The following is a 19,396-nucleotide window of genomic DNA, read 5'->3' on the forward strand; positions in this document are numbered from 1 at the left end:
AGTAGTTGAGATTAAAACATTCTCCTTCTGTGTGTTCAGTACATTTCTATTGGGAACCTTAAGCAAAATTACAGCATTGCTGTAATTCGCGTAGTGGATAGCTCAGTGCATTAATGATTTTAATCCCAGGCCCAGTCTTTGGGGAGATTTGCCCTTGTGAGAACAGTTAGGCATGATGGACTTTGCAGCTGGTAATCTCTGCGATGAAGTGGGCTGCATCTTTGCTTCATATATTGGGAAAAGGCCTAGGCTGGCACAGAAAGTAGGATAAAAGCTCTCTCAGATGAGGGTTGAAAACAATCTGTGGAATTTTTAAGGAATGGCTATGGCATTGCACAGCTGCCTCTGATAGAGCTGGATCCTGAGACCCGGGTACCCGCTGTATCCCACTGAATGGTCTTGACTGGGGAGCAGCCTGGTGTCAAACACTAATTTAATTCTCAGTTTCCTTCTTTCTGAGTGTCTTGAAAGGAAGGAGCCACAGTAATTTTGCACACATGGCAACACTGCAGGAGTAGAATTTGGAGTACAAACGAGATCAAGCTTTAAAAAAAAAAAAAAGATTTTTCAAATATTTTGTTCAGTGAAGCAGGTTGGTTCCAGAAAAGGTATGTCCTCTTTCCTCTGTCTGCCCCAGTGCCCAGAGAAAATGGCCAAATGTCCATGTGAAATCTTGTTCACAGGGTTGCTCTACAAACACTGCAGGATTTTTAGTCCATGAATAGGAAACCCTGTGAGAGCTGGCAGTGTTTTCAAAGTTTCTCAGTATTTTCATAGACTTTGTAGAGCTTATAGTGTGTGGGCTAGCAAGTAGTCTACCTTAAAAAAAGATCTGAGAAAAATCTGAGAAATCTGGACAGTTTTTTAATGTCAACAATTCCAGAGAGGACAGGCTGGGCCAGAGCTGTTGGCAGTATTAATGTGTGGTGAATGTGTGATGAGACAAAAATAATCCTCTGGACTAAAATGTCTCAAGAAATTCCTGAGAATTCAAGCAATGTTAACAATTCTAATTGGTGATATGTTTGCAATGTACCCAGTTTGATTGCTTTTAAGGACTACAATTTGACTACTGTATGGCATGCAACATGTAATATTTCTTTCCTTTCCCAACTGCTTTCTATTACATGCTCAGGGTTTAGACCGCTCCAATTCCTGGGTAAACACTGGTGGTCCAAAAGCAGCCCCATGGGGATCCAACCCCAGCCCAAGTGCAGAGTCAACACAGGTGGTGTCTTCAGTAGAGGTTTTTCTGGCTTTGTTTTCCCTGATGTTTCCCTGTAGAATATCTTCTTTTCAGTATATACTCTGAATTTGGTGGTTTGCTTTTGCTTTTTTTTTTTTTTTTTTTTTTAATATTCCTTGAAAACTTCTTTGTGAGTTTTGTTTTATGAATTAGCATCTTCTCCCCCACCACCTCACTACACTGCATGAAAATCCTCAAAACGCGTGATTGTGTCCCCTCCTTTCATTTCAGTGGTTGCTGGTCTGTGAAATGTAAATGCTGTGACTGCTTTTCTTTTCTTTTTACCTTCTCTGTTTCTCGTTAACATTAGTTTCAGCTTCAGATGGAGCACATTTCTAAATGGGAACATCAATCACAGCTTCATAGTTTTGTCCATGTTTGCCATTCCTCTCAACGTTGTGAACCATCTTCCCATTTTCATCAAGCATTTAGTGTTCATAGTCACCTAGTCATGACTGTTTGAGTGGAATATTGTTAAACAAAAATTGATACACATGTGAAATTCTCTCTTGAAAGATGTAAATTTAAGTGCTGGAACCAGTGACTTGCTAGGTCCAATTTTATCTGTTCTGTGTTGCAAAGTATGAAAACTTTATAGCAGCTTCAGTCCAAAGACTTTAACTTATTCAGTCCCCATTGCCTGCTGCTTTCCACTGCATGGTTGCCTCGAACATACCTCTCAACTGTACTTGCTTTCAAGTTTACCAGTCTTCCAGAAATACTTAGACTGAGTTCATTTGCACTCACGGCAAATTATTTCCACGAGACATGGAGAGAACCTGAGTAGTTTTCTGATTCTCTGTGCCAGTAGCAGCGTCGCCGTGGGGGGTGCATCCCCACGTGCTTGGTCTCTGGTAGAGTGAGAGGTATGGCACTGAAATTACGAGTATTACTTCCTTGACATATGCATGTTGATAAAATAGAATGATGAAAAGGTTTCATGCTTTGCAGCATTAAGTGTCTTTGTGCATAAGAACATGCAGTTATTTGAATAGCCTATATGTCAATAAGAAGTACTGTCATTTTGTTTAAACCAGATCTGTAAATGAGTAAGTCTTTGAGAATGCATAAAAAGGTGTAAAGACAGTAAAAGCCTACAGTTGGAACAGTATTTTTGTAAACGTACATTGTCCTTGAGCTGCAAAACACATCCACAGCAAACTTTAATGTCCTGTCATCATTCATTCATCTCCACTCCGTAGGCTACGGATCGAAGTTGTAATCGTATGTCTTCGCACACTGAGACGTCAAGTTTCTTACAAACATTAACAGGACGATTACCAACTAAAAAGGTAGATTTCAGTGAAGACAATTGATATTGTGGGGCAGGGAGGTCAAGTCATTCTGAAAACATGATGCAATCTATTCTTTTATTTATAGCCTGATCCTTTCCGAGGTCATTAGGAACTGCTGTTGCTTAGCACCTCCGAATGTCCAGGCTGTAGCGAATATGAAGTATTCTGACAGAGCTGAATTGGGAAAATTAAAATGAGCAGGAGTAGCTTGTCTGATTTAATGTCCATACTGTTTGGAGCCAAAGTATTTCTGGCTTTCAAAAAATATGAATAGCACTGTCTAGACATGTAAATGATACATCCTGCAAAATTACAGTGCGTTAGATGGTTAGCATTGCAAGTGTATGCTCAATCCAAAGTGTCTCCAGAAAGTGAAGGGGAGTTACTTGGGAAGTGCACTCCCTTAAAGGTGATGAGATCCTATTAAACAAGTCAGAAAGACAAAATGCCTGACTTTTTATGTAATGACAATGTGATCACTGACAGTGTCCAGTCTGTGGATTGGTCCTCCCAAGAAAAGAAATCAAAAAGCTGGTTCTTAGTGCCATGTTTCTTTCTTACTGTTTTAAGGCCTTTCTCACAGTAAACATACATCTTTGTACAAATTGCTTTATATGTCCACTTTTTACTCCCTTTTCCTGCAAAAATCAGACCAGGCAGAAAGGTAGACTTTTAAAATGAACTAATTTGAGCACCAAACTTTTTTTTTTGGGTGGGTGGAAAAATTCTTTTGACACTTGAAATTCGATTTCGGAGCAAGCTGCTGTGAAACGTTTCTCACATCACATATCATGACATCATCCTTCATTGTTAGTTGGGGATTTCTTTAAGGGATGCTGCCACTGCCGTCATGTTCTCAGTTATTATTTTGCTTAACCTCATTGTTTGCCATACTTCCCATGGATCGTGCTACCATTTCTCATGCGGACTGTTTTGTGAGCTGATGGTGAGGCTCGGACTAACTCTGGATTTGCATCTGTGTAGCTTTTTCACGAAGAGCTGGCCTTACAGTGGGTTGTGTGCAGTGGGAGCGTGCGGGAGGCAGCGCTGCAGCAGGCCTGGTTCTTCTTCGAGCTGATGGTGAGCAAACTGGAAACACTTTGCTTATTGTCTTAAAATCCGTAGTTTAAAACACAAGCAGCAACAATTGAGCTTCCCTCCTTCATTTCTGCAAGTGACTCCACTGTAATTTATATTCCTATAGGTGAAGAGCATGGTGCATCATTTGTATTTTGCTGACAAACTGGAGGGTTCGCGAAAGCATCGTTTTCCTGAGCGTTTCATGGATGATGTAAATGCTTTGGTCAGCACAATTGCCGGTGATATAGTCTCTCGGTTTCAGAAGGTAATGGCAAACAATTAAAGTGAGCGCAGGTCAGAGCTTAGGCACCAGACCTCCTGCATATTGTTTGCTGGTGCCTAGACCAGGAATTGTCATTTGAACACATGATATTACCATACTACTGCTCAGTGTGCTCTTTGTCATTTTCTTTCCTATTTTTTTTTTTCCTTTTCTCTAGGACACAGAAATGGTTGAAAGGCTCAATACCAGTCTCGCATTTTTCCTCAACGATCTATTGTCTATTATGGACAGAGGATTTGTTTTTAGTCTTATTAAGACCTGCTACAAACAGGTGAATGCAGATAAGTATTATGACTCAGCTGAGAACTGTAGCATAGCCTATTATTCTAACTTTTCTAGGACAGACAGTGAAGTATGAACACATAAATTTTCTATTCAGGTCTCTAGAGCAAGCAGGCATTCCTGGTGGTTTGCAGTTTACACCCCTCTGATTACACACTTACATGTAAGAATTAAGCATAACTCCCTTGGGTCAATGGATGTGCAGCGTGAAGGAGGAATTATTCCCTCTGCTCATCATGTTCAGAGTAACTGAACCAAAATTTAGTGGGAGGTTTTGTTAGGGAGCTCAGGCTACCATGTTCTTTTTCAGTGGGCCTGTCAAGCTTAATCAGTAGCAGCACAAAGAAGTGATGTGGATGTGATCATTTAATGATATCAAGTTCTTTAGTTCTTGCTTTGGAAGTGGTTTTTGGGAGCAGTGATGGGACTGGGGAGCTGGGGCTGCACTTATACTCTGTTTTGGTGCTGACCGCAGTCTTATGGGTTAAACTTTCCAGGTGTCAACAAAGCTCTATAACATACCGAACCCAAGTAACCTGGTATCTTTGAGGCTGGACTTCCTTCGCATCGTTTGCAGCCATGAACACTACGTGACCTTGAACTTACCCTGCAGCTTGCTCACACCACCTGCATCTCCATCACCATCTGTGTCTTCAGCAACGTCTCAGGTACCCTGGTGACAGGGATCTTTTATGAAGATGCAAGCTGAGCTCTGTCTGAGGCTTAAATCATAGGAGGCAGATGTATCACCTGCATTTTCAGTCTCTGGCTGCTAGTATTGGAAATGTTTATTTAGAAATTAACTTAAAGAAAGAAAGAACAGGTAAACAGCTAAGTGTACAAACACAGCTCTCACTTGAAAGGCCCCATTGCCAATGACATGCTGGGGAAAGGTTGCAGTGGAGGATGTGTTATGTGTGGAACAGGTTTGGAAAACTGTACAAGAGTTGCTGGCAGTCTGGGTGATGTGGCTTTGGATACAGCAATCTTGGTTTTACTTCTTCCTGCAACATCTTGAACCTATATGTGGGTTTCAGCAGTAAAAGCTGGAATTGTCTCTGACATCGAAACTTTGAATGTTGGAGGCAAGTGTTAACAGTTTTTCCTGCCATGTAGATTTTGACTTATTTGGTCTTATAATGTAAAAAAATAAAAGCCATATCCATATTCCTGTAGTGTCCAAACATCCTTCTGTTCCTAGGTACATAGCCCCCTTCCATATTATGCATTAATTTAATTTAATATAATTTAATAATGAGCTATTAAAAAAACTTTGTGTAGTGTCACCCTTTTCTTAGAAAACAAGGGGCTGGCTTTCTGTGCACTGTAGTAATTTGAAGTAACAAGTATGTCATTCAATCGGATTAATTAGTTGAAAAATTAAGTAAACTAAATCAAATTAAAGTGTTCTTAAGCCTGAATAAAAGCATCCATACCTGAGTTAAAAGTTTAACTAATCCACTTTTAAAGGTTATTTGGCTTAACTTCCTTAAGGCTTGCCCTGTAGGTGAGAAGGCAATAATGACAAACAGAATTAAGAGGAGAGCTAGTACGCTTGGATGTAGTGTAAGTAGATGTGCCCAGATCCAAACAAAAAGGAAGTGAAAAGGTAGTTTACATGGAATTATCTTTAATTCTGAAAACTGCTTCTGATGTGTTTCACAGACTTTATCTCTCTGTGTTCTAAGAGGTCTTATTATGCAACTTCTGAAACTTGATTTTTTTCCACAGAGTTCTGGGTTCTCCACAAATGTCCAAGACCAGAAGATTGCAAACATGTTTGAATTGTCTGTGCCTTTCCGCCAGCAGCACTACTTGGCTGGGCTTGTGTTAACAGAACTGGCTGTCATTTTAGATCCTGATGCAGAAGGGTAAATCTTTACAACTTTTCTCTCCCAAGAGTTTTCTGTAATTCCAAGTAAATGGTGGATAACAACCAAGTTCTGGTCTGACCAGAATTGATTTATATTTGTGAGCTGAGAAGGTGAGAAACCTATTCTTTAACTCTGAGAATCTTCTTTCTCCACGCCCCTTGTATTTCTTACTTCCTCACCACTGATGCTGTAAACATGATTCCAATCACATTTTTCCAGCTAAGAAAAAGGCAAAGAGGTTCCTACTGGAGCCCCCAGCTGGCCACAAGGGCACCTCTGGAGCTCTAAGAGGAAAACAGCTATTCTCAATTGTAACAAAAAGATAATTCTCAACATGTAGGAAGTCTCTGGTGCTGCTGGTTTTAAATGTTGTAATGCATTTTGCCTGTGGCCCTCCCAGCTCTGTATAAACATAAATTATGCATCAGTGAGAGCCCTGTGGGTTACATAAATAGATTAATAGAGTCAAGCACGCAGAGTTTGTCAGTGACTTGTCTGGGTTGTGCAGCAAATAATTTTCTGAAGTAGGAGTGTAGCCTGTAGTCCTGACAGCCAGTCTGTTACTTGTGTTATTTAGGGCTGTAGTCTGCCTAACTGCTTTAAAATGGATTTCAATGGAAATTATTGATTGCTTCTGCAGTCCTAAGTTCTCTCACAGCCATTTTCTCAAGGTGGACCCAGAAATAATCAGCAGAGTCGACAAATACTGATAATTCATGGGTAATTCTGCCCCTTTACAAAGCCGTGTCAGGAGTTAAACATTAATTCTGTTTTCTGTTGGAGAAGAAAGTGATGCCATAAATGAGAATATTTTCTTGTATATGTACATAACACACTGTACTCCTGTTTGTTTGGTCTGAGTTGGAAAAAGCACTAAATCTTTACCCATACAGCGTCTGCAGAAATCCTTTTTGTAGCATAGGAACATCTTGCTCCCTGGTTAGAAATCAGGTCCTGTCTCTGTTCATATTTGCTCACTCTTCACAAACTTTCTGTTCTCACATACCCGCTTCTTGAGCTCTCTCATCTTGATATTCTAAACCCTTAGCTTGGACTTGGATGGTAATCTTTGCCCAGCAGCACAAAGGAGCTGTCAGTATCATCTTGGTCATCTCCCCTGGGGATACAGCTCTTGTCGTGAACCCTGTGTAGACAGAAAAAGTCCACTGATAGTGGTTCAGCACTGGAGATCGATTTTGCCCAAAGCTCCTGAATTTTGGTGAAGATGTGTATCAGTAGTGCATTCATTTGTTATGATTTCCCAGAACGACTTGTAGCTTGCAGCCTGTTAACTGTTCTCAGGGTTAAACCTTCTGCCTGTGCCCTGATAAATGCACCACGTGAAGGATGTCAGTCTGTTAAGATCTGGTCTTCCCATGTCTGCAAAGAGTTTTAATGGCCCAGTAGGATCATTATCAGATTATTAGTAAAGGACGTAGACATGCTTGCCATTAAAATGTTTTGGCCACCCTTGGAAAAAGTTCTCAGTTGCATTATTGTGCAGCAGGAATGGAAAGAGATGTCCATCTAGTTGCTTATTGCATTAGAGCTTTGCCTTAGGTCTTGATAAGTGCAGAATCTTAGGTCTTAGGTCTTGATAAACGCAGAGCCTTACATTTATTCTCTCCTTGATCTTTTTTGTTCCATTAGCAAAATAAGTTACATTTTAGCTCACCCATTTTACTAGAGCTCCTTGGATTCCCTTGGACAGAAAAGCCTGCAGTGTCCTTTTGCCTAAAGGTGATGCTTTAGTGAGACCCCTCTGCGCTAGGTGTTGTGCAATAAGAAAACATATTACAGTCCTACTCAGAGCACTTGCAGTCTAAAAGATGAGCCAGCATGTGGACGTGACAAAGCAGCTGAACTTGACAGGTGCAGAAGTGGAAAACAGAGAGTGAGGTCAGGCAGCTAGAGCCTGAAGAGATTTTCTCTGCACTCAGTGCTGTGATGCTTTGATTATTCGAGCATAATAATAATTATTGCTCATTTCATAGCGCCTACGTTGCCCATAATGAGCAACGTTACAGGTCAGAAGTGGGAAAATCAAAATTTGGCCCTCAGTATTCACTGACAGAAGTCGTTTTTCCAGAAGTGTGTGTTGTTGACCCAAATTCATGCCAGGGCTGAGAAGTCAGAGGGGCCGGCTGGAAGGCGGCAAGGTCAATTCATTGCATTATCAGCCAGAAAGATTAGCAGGTCACATTTCCTCCCTGATACAGATCAATCTACTGCAGTACCTGTTCTGTTCAGGAAAAGGGGGGAAAATATCCATGTAGCCCTAGGTTTTAATGACATTGCCTTGTCTGAATGTGTTTTCCCTGTAAACACATTCCCCTCCATGGCCTGCAGGATAGCTTCCTTTCAACTGTTTACACGTGGCCTAGATCCCATTCCTTCAGAATAACACAAAGACTTTTCTTTAACCTTGATTTGAAGGAGTCAGTCTGTTAAATAAGCATCTCCTTCCTAGTTGTTTAAGATCTTATTGGTAATGCAAACAAGCAATTGTAGGAATTATCTCAGCTTGATTAAAAAAACAACACAGAAGCGTAGATGCAACTAGCTAATGTCCTCCTAACCTCTACTGATGTCGTTATAATCATTTTAACCCCCAGACAACCCAGCCAGAATCTCTCATCTTTTTTAACCAGAACTCAACTCTACTTTTCAGGTAAAGTGGATACTGCCTGAAATTCGGCCCTTGTTTTAATACCTCAGGTTTGAACACTGAAGCTTATGTTTTGCTACTGCATAATGTATGAGCTTCCTTGGCTGCTTCATGCATGGGGTAGAGTTGTCTTCCTGGGCTGGTTTGCCTCCAGAAGCAAATAGCCGTAGAGCCACACGCTGTTTGCTCTGGGAGAGTTTTGCCTCTGCGTGGTGGCTGAGGGGATTGGAAGGAGCAGAGCGAGTTCTTGAGAGATTCAGAGGAGTTTGTGTTCACAAGCTGTGAGCACCAAGCGGGCTCACGCAAGGTGTCCTGTAAAGTGGTGCTGGGGCTCTGCCGTGATTTGCATCTTAATAATAGGGAAGACCACTTCTTGCTGTTTTTTTCCTTCTACCCCTCCATTTCTTTGACATTTCTAATTCAGAGTTACTGATCTGTAGTCTACTGTTTTGGCTGAATAATTGCATGGGGGTTCAGGGAACTGAGGCAGAAACTTACTGATCATTTGATAAAAGCAATGTTCTGTCTTAGGAGGGCTTTTCTCTGTAAATAGTGTTAAATAGAAACAAAAAAAAGAACACTACAAATAGTTTCATTAAACCCCCTGTCCTCTCAAGTTTCTCTCCCTGTCTTCTCTACTCTCTAGGTTCTCCTAACATTCTCCAGTTGATTCAGTCCTTCAACATAGCAGAAGCTGGGGCTTTGTTTTTTTTTATGGAAGATATGAGTGTTGGCATTACATTGCGTGTGCACCTCAGCAAGATATTTTTGTACATTTTATGTGGCATGGGCAAAAGCCAGCCATTTGTAAAATCCAGGGGAGATCAAAGAATACGCGTAATGGCGGTTTAAGTGAAGTTAAAAATAAAAAAGGGGGATTTTTTTTTTCTTTTTTTGAAACCTCTCAGTTACAAAGTATAGTTTGCTTTGAAGGTATTAACTAATCTGTGTGACCCAACTCTCTTTTAACAGTTTATTTGGATTGCATAAGAAGGTCATCAATATGGTACACAATTTACTGTCCAGTCACGACTCGGATCCGCGGTACGCTGACCCGCAGGTAAAGGCCCGGGTTGCAATGCTGTACCTACCTCTGATTGGCGTGATCATGGAAACCGTGCCTCAGCTCTATGACTTTACAGGTATTTTACATTCTGTGCCTTGAATATTCATCTGCTCACAAGATTTGAGTGTTGTCTTTTTTTTTTCTAAAATTGAACAACAGAGTCCTTTGCTGTTGGATGAGTTTGTTTATATTTCTGAAGTATTCAGAACTTTGACATGTTTTTGAAAACACACTTGCAAAATATATCCAACAATATATCCAAGTTCAACAACTGCACACTCAAAAGCTGCATTTGCCTACTTGTTTGCATGAATTAAAAAAACAGCAGTGCATTTTAGTTGCCATCTGGCTGTTGTCTGTATGTGCCCAGCCAGCCTCCCTGCTCTGACCTGCCTAAAATATCATCCCATGTACTCTACAAGTCTCAGAAAAATTGCAGAGGATGAGCAGACTGTGCTCTATCAGCAGCTCATTTCAGGTGTGCTTTGCACAGTGTCCTGCAGAACCCCAGAGGTGGGATGCATCAGTTCAGGGCAAGGGAGTCTGCTCTAGAGGAGTTTCAAACTGGGAGTCATCGCTGTCCTTTGAGTTTGATGACACAATAAAGCTCCAAGTAAGGATTTGGAGTGGAGTATTCAAAGTTGTAAAAGTTTTCAGAAGGGTTCTGGATACTGAAGTTGTGTAGGTTGCATTTGAAGATGGTTATTTTCTTTGCTTTGCATAGCTTCATATAATAGTCCTGTATAGCTGCAGGACCCTGTCTGTGAGTGTGATGATTTTCAGTTTGCATTCACAGCTAGTTCAATGAAACGAGTGCTGGGGAGAGACACTTGGAATTTGGGGATTAACTGGGATGCACGTGTTTCTTGGCAGAGAGTCACAACCAGCGAGGGAGGCCAAGCTGCGTCGCTGTTGATGATTATGAAAGCGAGGGTGGCAGCATGATAAGCCAGACAGTTGCCATGGCCATCGCAGGAACATCGGTCCATCAGCTCGCCCGGCCCAGCAGTATTATACTCTCCTCATCGGTACAAAGCTATCCTGCCTATTCCTTGACCCTCAGCCTATGTCAACAAGCAAATATTTACACATGCATGCCCTGTAGGGCTGATCAGTGAGCGGTAGGGACTCATATCAGTTTGTAGATTTGGGTGTCACACAGGGAGGCAGAGGGTGAAAGACAAGTGGGAACAAATCACGTTTGCATGTTGCTGTGCCCTTCTCATAGGGTGTATAATTAAACGCCAAGCAGGAATAAAAATCAACAAACGTCAGAAAATGGAAGCATTTTCTGATAAAGATTCTCTTTTTCTGGGACAATCTGATAAAAGCTCCACAAAGTGCAATGGCCAATCATAAGTTCTAAGTGAAAGATCTAAGTCCCACCTAGCTGAAGACATAAATGGGCCATTTTAACCCATAAATGGGCTGTTCTCTGCACAGGGGAGGGAATCCAACAGATTCTGGTAGCAGGCAGGTCCTTCCATTTCTTTACTCCTGCCTCAGGACCCTATTTTGCTGTTACATGCACTCAGAGTGAAATACTGTTCTGGATGAGACCCAAGTACATACATGAGAAGATGAGCGGAGCCCCTCTGTTAACCTGCTGCATGTTATTAAAGGCATCTGGAGGGAAGTGGGTCTTTGCTGGCTGAACAGAAAGTCATCCCTATAACGTGATGAGTTTGCTTCAGACATATTGTGGCAGCTTCAGTCCTGAGGTTTGTGTGTCTGTGGGCTCCACTGAGCTGTTAGGTTGGGAAGGAGAAATGTGTATCTCCTAATTGTTAGTAAGAAACATCTATTTCCTATCTGGTAATTATTTAGGCCAGAGTGGCAGCTTGTGAAGATCCTTTTAGCGAGGATTCAAGTGTTTGGACATGAAATCCAGTGTGGCAAATGTCTTCACCTGTCTGTTTCAGAGTGGCAGGCAGCACTCCACCTTCTCGACAGAGTCCAGCCGCAGCCTTCTGATCTGTCTCTTGTGGGTGCTCAAGAACGCTGATGAAAGTGTCTTACAGAAGTGGTTCACAGACCTGTCAGTATTGCAGCTCAATCGCCTCCTGGATTTGCTTTACCTTTGCGTATCCTGCTTTGAGTACAAGGTACTGCTATTTAAACCTTCCCAAGTTTCTTCTAAGGCTTGCAGGGGAATTTTACATGCTACTCCTTTGCACAATTCCAGAAAGGCATTTCCTGCTCTCCCCAAAGTATTTCCTGTAATCTAAATCCCAAGGCTAAGCATTTCTCTGTGCAACCTCTAGCCTTCTTCCACGTTCACTTTTCAACCATGTAAGTGTGTCCGTCTCCTTCCATTTCTTAGGCAGTTTCTGCTGCTTGCTGCTCATGTGGGAACTGCTGCAGGGAAAGGGGATAGCTCTTGGCCATTTTGCTTGCTCTGTTGATGAGAGCTTTCTGTAGTGATGCTGGAGTCTGTGTAGATTATCTAGCTAGCAACTAAATCTGTGTTCCTTTCTTGCTGAATGTCTTTAGACAGGAAAGATATTTTGAGATGCTTAGAAAATAACCCAGCTTGAATGACTCTTCCCTCATTGTCATTTGAAACTTGCAGGGCAAGAAAGTGTTTGAAAGAATGAACAGTTTGACATTCAAAAAGTCAAAAGACATGAGGGCCAAACTTGAAGAAGCTATTTTGGGAAGCATAGGGGCAAGGCAGGAAATGGTCCGAAGAAGCAGAGGACAGCTAGGTAAGTAAAGACGGCTTCTGTGCTCTACCCATTTTCCAAAAGCCACTACTCCCATCCCCAGTGATTACTTGCACGTGTCTGTGGTGTGGGATACTATCCATCAAAATCTGCAAAGAGGCCCTTAGAAAATGCCATTTCTAGTTCGAAGCATCCTTCACTGGGTCTGCAAAATCTCTGCTCATTTCTTGAGTTCAATCTACAGACAGCTGTTACTTGATTGCTTTGGTGTATGCGTGATCATGCCTCATTGATGGGATGCCACCTTCTAGTATGTCCTGTGCAGGGATCAGAGCGGAAGACAAACTCTCTGATCCATCAGAAAACATCTGGATATTTGTACTGAGTTAGTGAGACATAAAATAGTCAGTAGTTTGCATAACGTGTGCCTTGTGATGGTGCAATTTATTTTCTTTGAGAGAAAGAAGGGCCCAGGGATTAGGACAAGAATCAGAACTGGCTGCAGGCGTCCTGATACATGTTAGCCCTTATTATGGGCTACATTGAATAAATATTTTAGAGGCATAATTAATGAATCATTTCAGAGAGATGGAGACTTTTGTACTTTTTTTTTTTTTTTTTTTCCAAATCTGGCCCTTATTGTCTTTATCACTTACCTGGGACATTGCATGGTGAAATTCCCCTGCCCTCCCAGCAGTGACAATAAGGATAGAAAGGCTGTAAGGTAGGAAAGGGGGAATCTCAGAACCATCGTGGAGACACTACAGTGTGTGAGCTGAGGACAGCAATGTCACACTGCAGAGGGTTGCCATACATCGGCCCCTTATGTAGCCCAAGGAAGGTGCTTTTCTGAGCAGCCCTGTTAGCTCCCTCCCTGATTTGAGTATCTCAGATACCTCTCTCTGTTAGCTCCATAGTGAGCTGCTTTGTGGCAGCACACAGAGTGGTCTGTGTTGTTCATTGTTCTCTGGGATGAAAACTACTGCAGGTGAAGTTGTCTCTCAGGCCACTTAGCACAGACAGAATTAGAGGCTATATAAACATCTTGGGTGAGTGCCATGGCCTCAGGCTCTAAGAAGTTATAGTTCGCTCTCAGCTGTCATTGTGAACAATCTAGAGTTGCTACTCATGCAAAAAAATTAATATTAGATGACTGCTGTTGTTTTAATATTGTCCCACAGAGAGAAGTCCTTCTGGGAGCGCATTTGGAAGTCAAGAGAATTTGAGATGGAGAAAGGATATGACTCACTGGCGTCAAAACACAGAAAAGCTAGACAAGTAACTCTGCCTTATCCTTCTACTTTCACAATGTCACACTGCCTATGGTTATGCAGGGTCTCTTTCCCCATAGAAGGTCAATGGCAGCAGTCCACTGAGCTCTCGTGTGAGCACGTTTGGGCCCTCAGCTGGAGCAGGGCTGGCAGTGTGCAAATAACTTTTAGTCTAACACTGCCTCGTCTAACTCCTTTTTCACTGTCCCTTGCTTTCTTAGTATTTTAAAACAAGATAAAAAAAGACTGATACAAGTCCATTGCCTTCTTAAAATCCTGTAGTAAGCTGTAATTTAGAGAGAAATCCATGAACAGTAGTCACAGATAGCAGATATATCTCATGTCATATTTCCTTTATTCCATAAGAGCATTCTGGAGTTCTCAAAGCTCACTTTCCTTTCCTGTCCTAATCCATCACTTTGATTGTTTTTCCACATGTGCTGTGCTTTTAGAAGCCACAAGCCAGCCAGGTACTGTAGCATTGGTGTGCAGTTCTTATAAATTGCTATTTTGTACATCTGCAGACTCAATCATCACAGCCTTGTTTGTGATGCTTGGCAGAAGTTTTCAGTGTGTGTGTGCAACTGGTTGGAATGAGCTCTTTTTGCTTACTACACTCGTTTCCTTTAAAATTCCCTCTCTTGGTGTGGTTTAATCCGGAGGGCTCAGGAGTTGTGTTTGAGCTTTGCTGTGCTTGTTTTCTGTTTCCTCAAATTGCAACCTTCAGTCACCATCCTCCCAGCAAAAGAATTGTTCCTAGTCCTAGGAATGCAATCCTCGCCCGAGGGAAACTCTGAAGAAACTGGGGAGTGGGGTCCTCAGAGCCAGGTTGGAGATCAGGCCAAATTTTATCCACAAAAACAGAGTGATGATTCCTGGATTTGAAAGTACATCTTCACAGCTTCTAATTGCTGTGTCCAAGACAAGAACATAATCTCTTGTTACATCAAGTAGTGGCTTTTTGTCTGAGACAAAAACCAAGTCCGATTGAGGCATCAGGAAAGCCAAAAGACCAGTGTGTTTCAACCTGCTGATGAAGTGACATAGGTATAAGTTCCACCATGGTACAACTCCAGAGCTGTGCAGAGTTGCACCAGAATAAAATTTGGCCTGCAGAACTCACCAGTTGCTAGCACTGGGTCTGAGCCCCTCTCCTCTTCCCAGAAGGACTTCATATTAAACAGCTGGGGAATACCACAGCGATTAAAGGATGGTATCTCGCCCCTCAGAAGAATGTGCTCAGATAACTCTGGAAACCTGCTTTTTAACCCATGCTTGCTCACTGTGAGCCTAGAGCCAACACACCCAACTCCCCCTGGTAGTTGTGACACTGCAGGCGTGCCTTGCATGCACAGGTCTAGCCTGACCCATTGAGATCTGCCAAGCAAGACCTGTTTCACAGCGAGATATTGTGCACAGCTAATTGCAGGTGGTATTTAATGCAGGCGGTACAATTTTATGTAGGGCCATGCCCCAAGCCTTCGTATTCTGGAATCTGAAGAGCAGATAATTGTGTATGGCCCAACTCCCAGGGGAAGCAGTGTGGGGCAGAGGAGGGTTGCTGCAATGCCAGTTCCAGGAACACTTTGAGCTGAATCAGCTGAGTCTTCAGTGTGTGTTCTGCCTGGATTTTGTGAGTTCTCATGGGTCACACCCCCAGCGCTATTTGGCCTGCCTTGAGTCTGTCAGATAGCACCTGCGTAGGGCGAGCTGTCATTGGGCTCTTTAAATACACTGCTTGGTCCTTGCCAAATGCAGCTCCTGTCACTGAAATTGGGAGATTTCTGCTGAATTCCTGGGACCCCCGGTGTGAGTTGGTGTATGAACTTTGTAAGCCTTTTGAGAAAAGTGAGTGCCTGTCATTTACCAGCAAAACTGTGTATTTTTGTTGTTCTTGGAGAGGAAGATATTCTTCAACAACTGTAAGATAATGTAGCATAAAAAAACCACAAAGATCACACCTTCACAGTATGCACTCTGTGCTACAAGCAGTTTCGCTGCTGGGATCAGCAGTGCATAAATACCAGCTCGTGCAGCACCACCTTGTGTCCATAGCCTTTAACGTGAGCCCATACGTTCTGGTCCTGGTTGTGCCGTTGCATGCCTTACAGTGCTTCTAAACCAGTTTTGAGTTGGACTTCGATTCTAAATCATTGTTGTGCTCCTGGAAGAGCAGTGAAGTGTCAGAAAGTAGCGTGATCTCTGCTGAGCATGATGACTGTAAATCACGTGTAAGTTTGTAAACGTTAAAAAGCAAGTCTTTCTTCCTGTCCTCTTAATGGGTGCACTAAAATATCCTTGTAGTGTTGTCCAGTATAAATACGTGCATTGTAACCAGGGGCTTCCTGCTAATGAGAAAATATATTTGAAAGGGGAATGTGCAGGTCTGTTTCTTAAACAGGAAGTAATCTTATTGCTTTCTTTTCTCTGAATAGATCCAGGGCAGAGATAGAACATGAAGCACTTATTGATGGAAATCTTGCAACGGAAGCAAACCTCATTATTTTGGATACGCTGGAGATAGTTGTACAGGTAAGGATGATAAAAAAAATAGAGATGTAAGAGCATTAGGATCACCTGGCCAGGCAGCAGTTAGTTAAAAAAAAACCTTCCTGCCACTCTAATTGACTGAATGCTGTCAAAACTGTTCAAGTCCATTGTTGAGGGTTTCAGTACGGGTAGGGTTTTGTCCCAGTTTCATGGCTTTTCCAGGAATCCCAAGCTTGCACTCTGCACCTGAATCATGCCCCTCGAGGACAGCTACATTCTTTCCCTCTAGTATAGCAAGGTCCCACAGGGTCAGAGGCTCACTGGATGGAAAGCACCATCATTCCCCAAGCTTCAGCTCATGGGTCAGGTTTTCATCATCTGGGGTTGATTCAGAAATGTGCCTGTTATGCAGGCCCAGCTAAGTGGGTAATTTCTCCATGCCAACTTTTTGTCTTGGCAGAGTTCTTCCTGCCCCGTCAGGAGGTTTGCTTTTGCTCATATGCCTTTTGGTTTACTTTTGTCTGCAGACTGTTTCTGTGACGGAATCCAAAGAGAGTATCCTCGGTGGAGTGCTGAAGGTGCTTCTGCATAGCATGGCCTGCAACCAAAGTGCACTTTATCTCCAACACTGCTTCGCCACACAGAGGGCATTGGTCTCAAAGGTGAATTCTCTGCAGATGCTGTAATATATCCAGAGCAGTACTGATGGAAGACAGGACTGTTTTTTTCCTTTGCATTGGTGTCACTTCATCAAACATTTATTGTGTTGTGCAGTACTAATTTTCAGGAAATGGGGTCTAGAGGTGGATAAAGCCTGAATGGTTTTCATGATAGGTGCCTGTATCTTTGCACTTTGCATTTGATGGCTGTGCACAGAGGTACAGTTCACAAAGGCTGAGTGTGCTGTGGGATCCTGCTGGCAAGCTGTAAGTAAAGGTACTGGCAGAGTGGCACTGGCAGCTGTAAGTAGAGGTATGGCAGAGGTATGTAGCTAGTAGGCAGCACAAAGAACAGGTGGAATTAAGGATGACTCTCACTTAGAATTGATCTTTTATTTCTTATTGGGACCGTAGTTTAAACAATTTATCTGTTTCTGTAGATATACAGCTCAAAGTTTTAAGCCTGAGTTTTTGGAATTGATGTAAATCGGTCCAAGGGTGGAGCAAGGTGCAGGGGGGAGGAGGTAAAATTATTCATCTTCCTGTGCTGCCAGTGACTCTGCTTTTGTCTAACTGTAAAAGTGAAGTGACTCAGATTAGCACAATCCCCCTCAAACTAGAGGGTGTTAGACTTCATCTAATGCTGGTGTATGCTCACTGCTGAGGATCACCATGGCATTTTTGTACAAGTGTTTGTTTCTGTCTGTCCAGGCAGTAGTTTTCTCATGTGCTGTTGTTCCAGTTCCCTGAGCTGCTGTTTGAAGAAGAGACTGAGCAGTGTGCAGATCTGTGCCTGAGGCTCCTGAGACACTGTAGCAGCAGCATCAGCACAATACGGTCACACGCGAGTGCCTCGCTTTACCTTTTGATGAGACAAAACTTTGAGATTGGCAATGTGAGTATCTTGCTGCCCTGCTTTAGGTTATTATATGTAAACTGTCCGGGTCTGCAGGGTGGAGCACTCTGTATTCATGAGAAAAATAGGCTGTTGGAAGGCTTATCATCTAGACAAGCATGAAAGTGAGTTAGAAATATTGGGATTTTGGTTTTACTCAGATGTTGCTAATCTTTCATTAGATCTTGGGTTGACTAACCCACGTTGCTTCAAAGTGTCAAGAGAATTCTCAGCCTTAACTCTTCCCTTAACTCTTCCAGTTGTTGTCTTGCAAGCACCCACGTAGCTGTGTATCACAAAGGGGCACACTTTGATTACAGTCCCCTATGCTGAGCAGCAGAGCTGGAGGGGCTCACTGCTCTTAGGCCCAGGAATAGGTAGCAGTGAGTTCACAGTAACTCCAGATTTTAGGCTAGATCAGCCAAAAAGGAAGTGCCTGGAATAAAGAGTTCATGAGAGGAAGCTGAGCATCATCTTGTTCAGGGTGCTTGAGAGGAGAAGAGGGAGAAGGAGAGAAAAACAAAACTTGCAGGAGAACCTTCACATGGAATTAAATGAAGCTGTCATCAGATTATGAAGCTAACAGCACCAGAAATTATTTTAATCACTATACTGAGACAGCCCTTTTCACAAAAAAAGTTTTCTTTTTTGTATCAAGTGTGTGTCAGGAGGAGGGTACAATGACCACAGCACTGATGTTGCAGCAGACAGTTGAGTATCTCCAGGTTGTTGAAATGCAGTAACAATTTCTGTTACAGAACTTTGCCAGAGTGAAAATGCAGGTGACCATGTCTCTCTCATCCCTGGTGGGGACATCCCAGAATTTCAATGAGGAGTTTTTGCGACGTTCCCTGAAGACTATTTTGACGTATGCTGAAGAAGATCTGGAACTCAGGGAGACAACATTTCCTGATCAGGTAAAAGAAATACCACAAGAGAAGTGGCATGTAGTTCATTAGCAGGCTGGTCTTAAACTTCCTGTTCTACAGCTGGAATTTGCATACATTCCCAGAAGGAGGTACATTTTTTTTAATGACCGACCTGAGTACATAAAACTCAGCTCCTTGATTAATTCTGACAGCAATGTAAACACACAAAGGTTCAGAGGAACTCTGACCCCGACATAGCAGTAAGTAGCTTGATTCCCATTGCCAGTTCATTACAGCACTATGTATTTTTTACAGGTCCAAGATCTCGTGTTCAACCTCCATATGATCCTCTCTGATACAGTTAAAATGAAGGAGCATCAGGAAGATCCAGAAATGCTGATTGACCTGATGTACAGGTAGAGCTCATAACTGTTGCACAGTAGGGACAGTAGATGTCAGTACTCCACCTGTTATTCCAAAAAGCTTGATACCTACAGCACTTCTCTGTTTACAGCATCAGGTGCTGTATTGCTGCAAACCTTGATTATGCATGTTTCGTTAGCAATTATTTTACTTTGAACTTAAACCTTTTTTGCATTGCTTGCCATGACTCACATTTCACTTGAAATCAACACAGCTAATTGCTGTTGGTTTTGGACTGAGGCGTTGTTCATTTGAGCCCTTACAGAGCATGGTTTGGAGCAATTACACAGCAGTTCCCGTCCTCGGTGCTCATGGAAAAATATGCACCT

General features: G+C 42.5%; 1 protein-coding gene across 6 annotated transcripts in view; it reads left to right on the plus strand.

Moving 5' to 3' along the window:
• DOCK7 (dedicator of cytokinesis 7) overlaps nt 1-19,396 on the plus strand; it is a 97,864-nt gene that overhangs the window by 62,392 nt on the left and 16,076 nt on the right. For 2 of the 6 annotated variants that reach the window (XM_032191918.1, XM_032191919.1), the window contains exons 23-39: nt 1,136-1,228; nt 2,449-2,538; nt 3,526-3,621; nt 3,746-3,886; nt 4,062-4,175; nt 4,684-4,854; nt 5,918-6,057; nt 9,701-9,870; nt 10,668-10,822; nt 11,717-11,899; nt 12,367-12,502; nt 13,642-13,738; nt 16,167-16,263; nt 16,749-16,883; nt 17,623-17,775; nt 18,534-18,692; nt 18,960-19,060. In XM_032191918.1, the coding sequence (XP_032047809.1) occupies nt 1,136-1,228; nt 2,449-2,538; nt 3,526-3,621; nt 3,746-3,886; nt 4,062-4,175; nt 4,684-4,854; nt 5,918-6,057; nt 9,701-9,870; nt 10,668-10,822; nt 11,717-11,899; nt 12,367-12,502; nt 13,642-13,738; nt 16,167-16,263; nt 16,749-16,883; nt 17,623-17,775; nt 18,534-18,692; nt 18,960-19,060 (2,231 nt within the window). The remainder of the gene's footprint in view (nt 1-1,135; nt 1,229-2,448; nt 2,539-3,525; nt 3,622-3,745; nt 3,887-4,061; nt 4,176-4,683; nt 4,855-5,917; nt 6,058-9,700; nt 9,871-10,667; nt 10,823-11,716; nt 11,900-12,366; nt 12,503-13,641; nt 13,739-16,166; nt 16,264-16,748; nt 16,884-17,622; nt 17,776-18,533; nt 18,693-18,959; nt 19,061-19,396) is intronic. The other 4 variants (XM_032191920.1, XM_032191921.1, XM_032191922.1 and 1 more) reach the window with 2 other exon arrangements.

Source organism: Aythya fuligula, chromosome 8 (assembly GCF_009819795.1).
Source record: "Aythya fuligula isolate bAytFul2 chromosome 8, bAytFul2.pri, whole genome shotgun sequence".
In the NCBI taxonomy this organism is placed as follows: Eukaryota; Metazoa; Chordata; class Aves; order Anseriformes; family Anatidae; genus Aythya; species Aythya fuligula.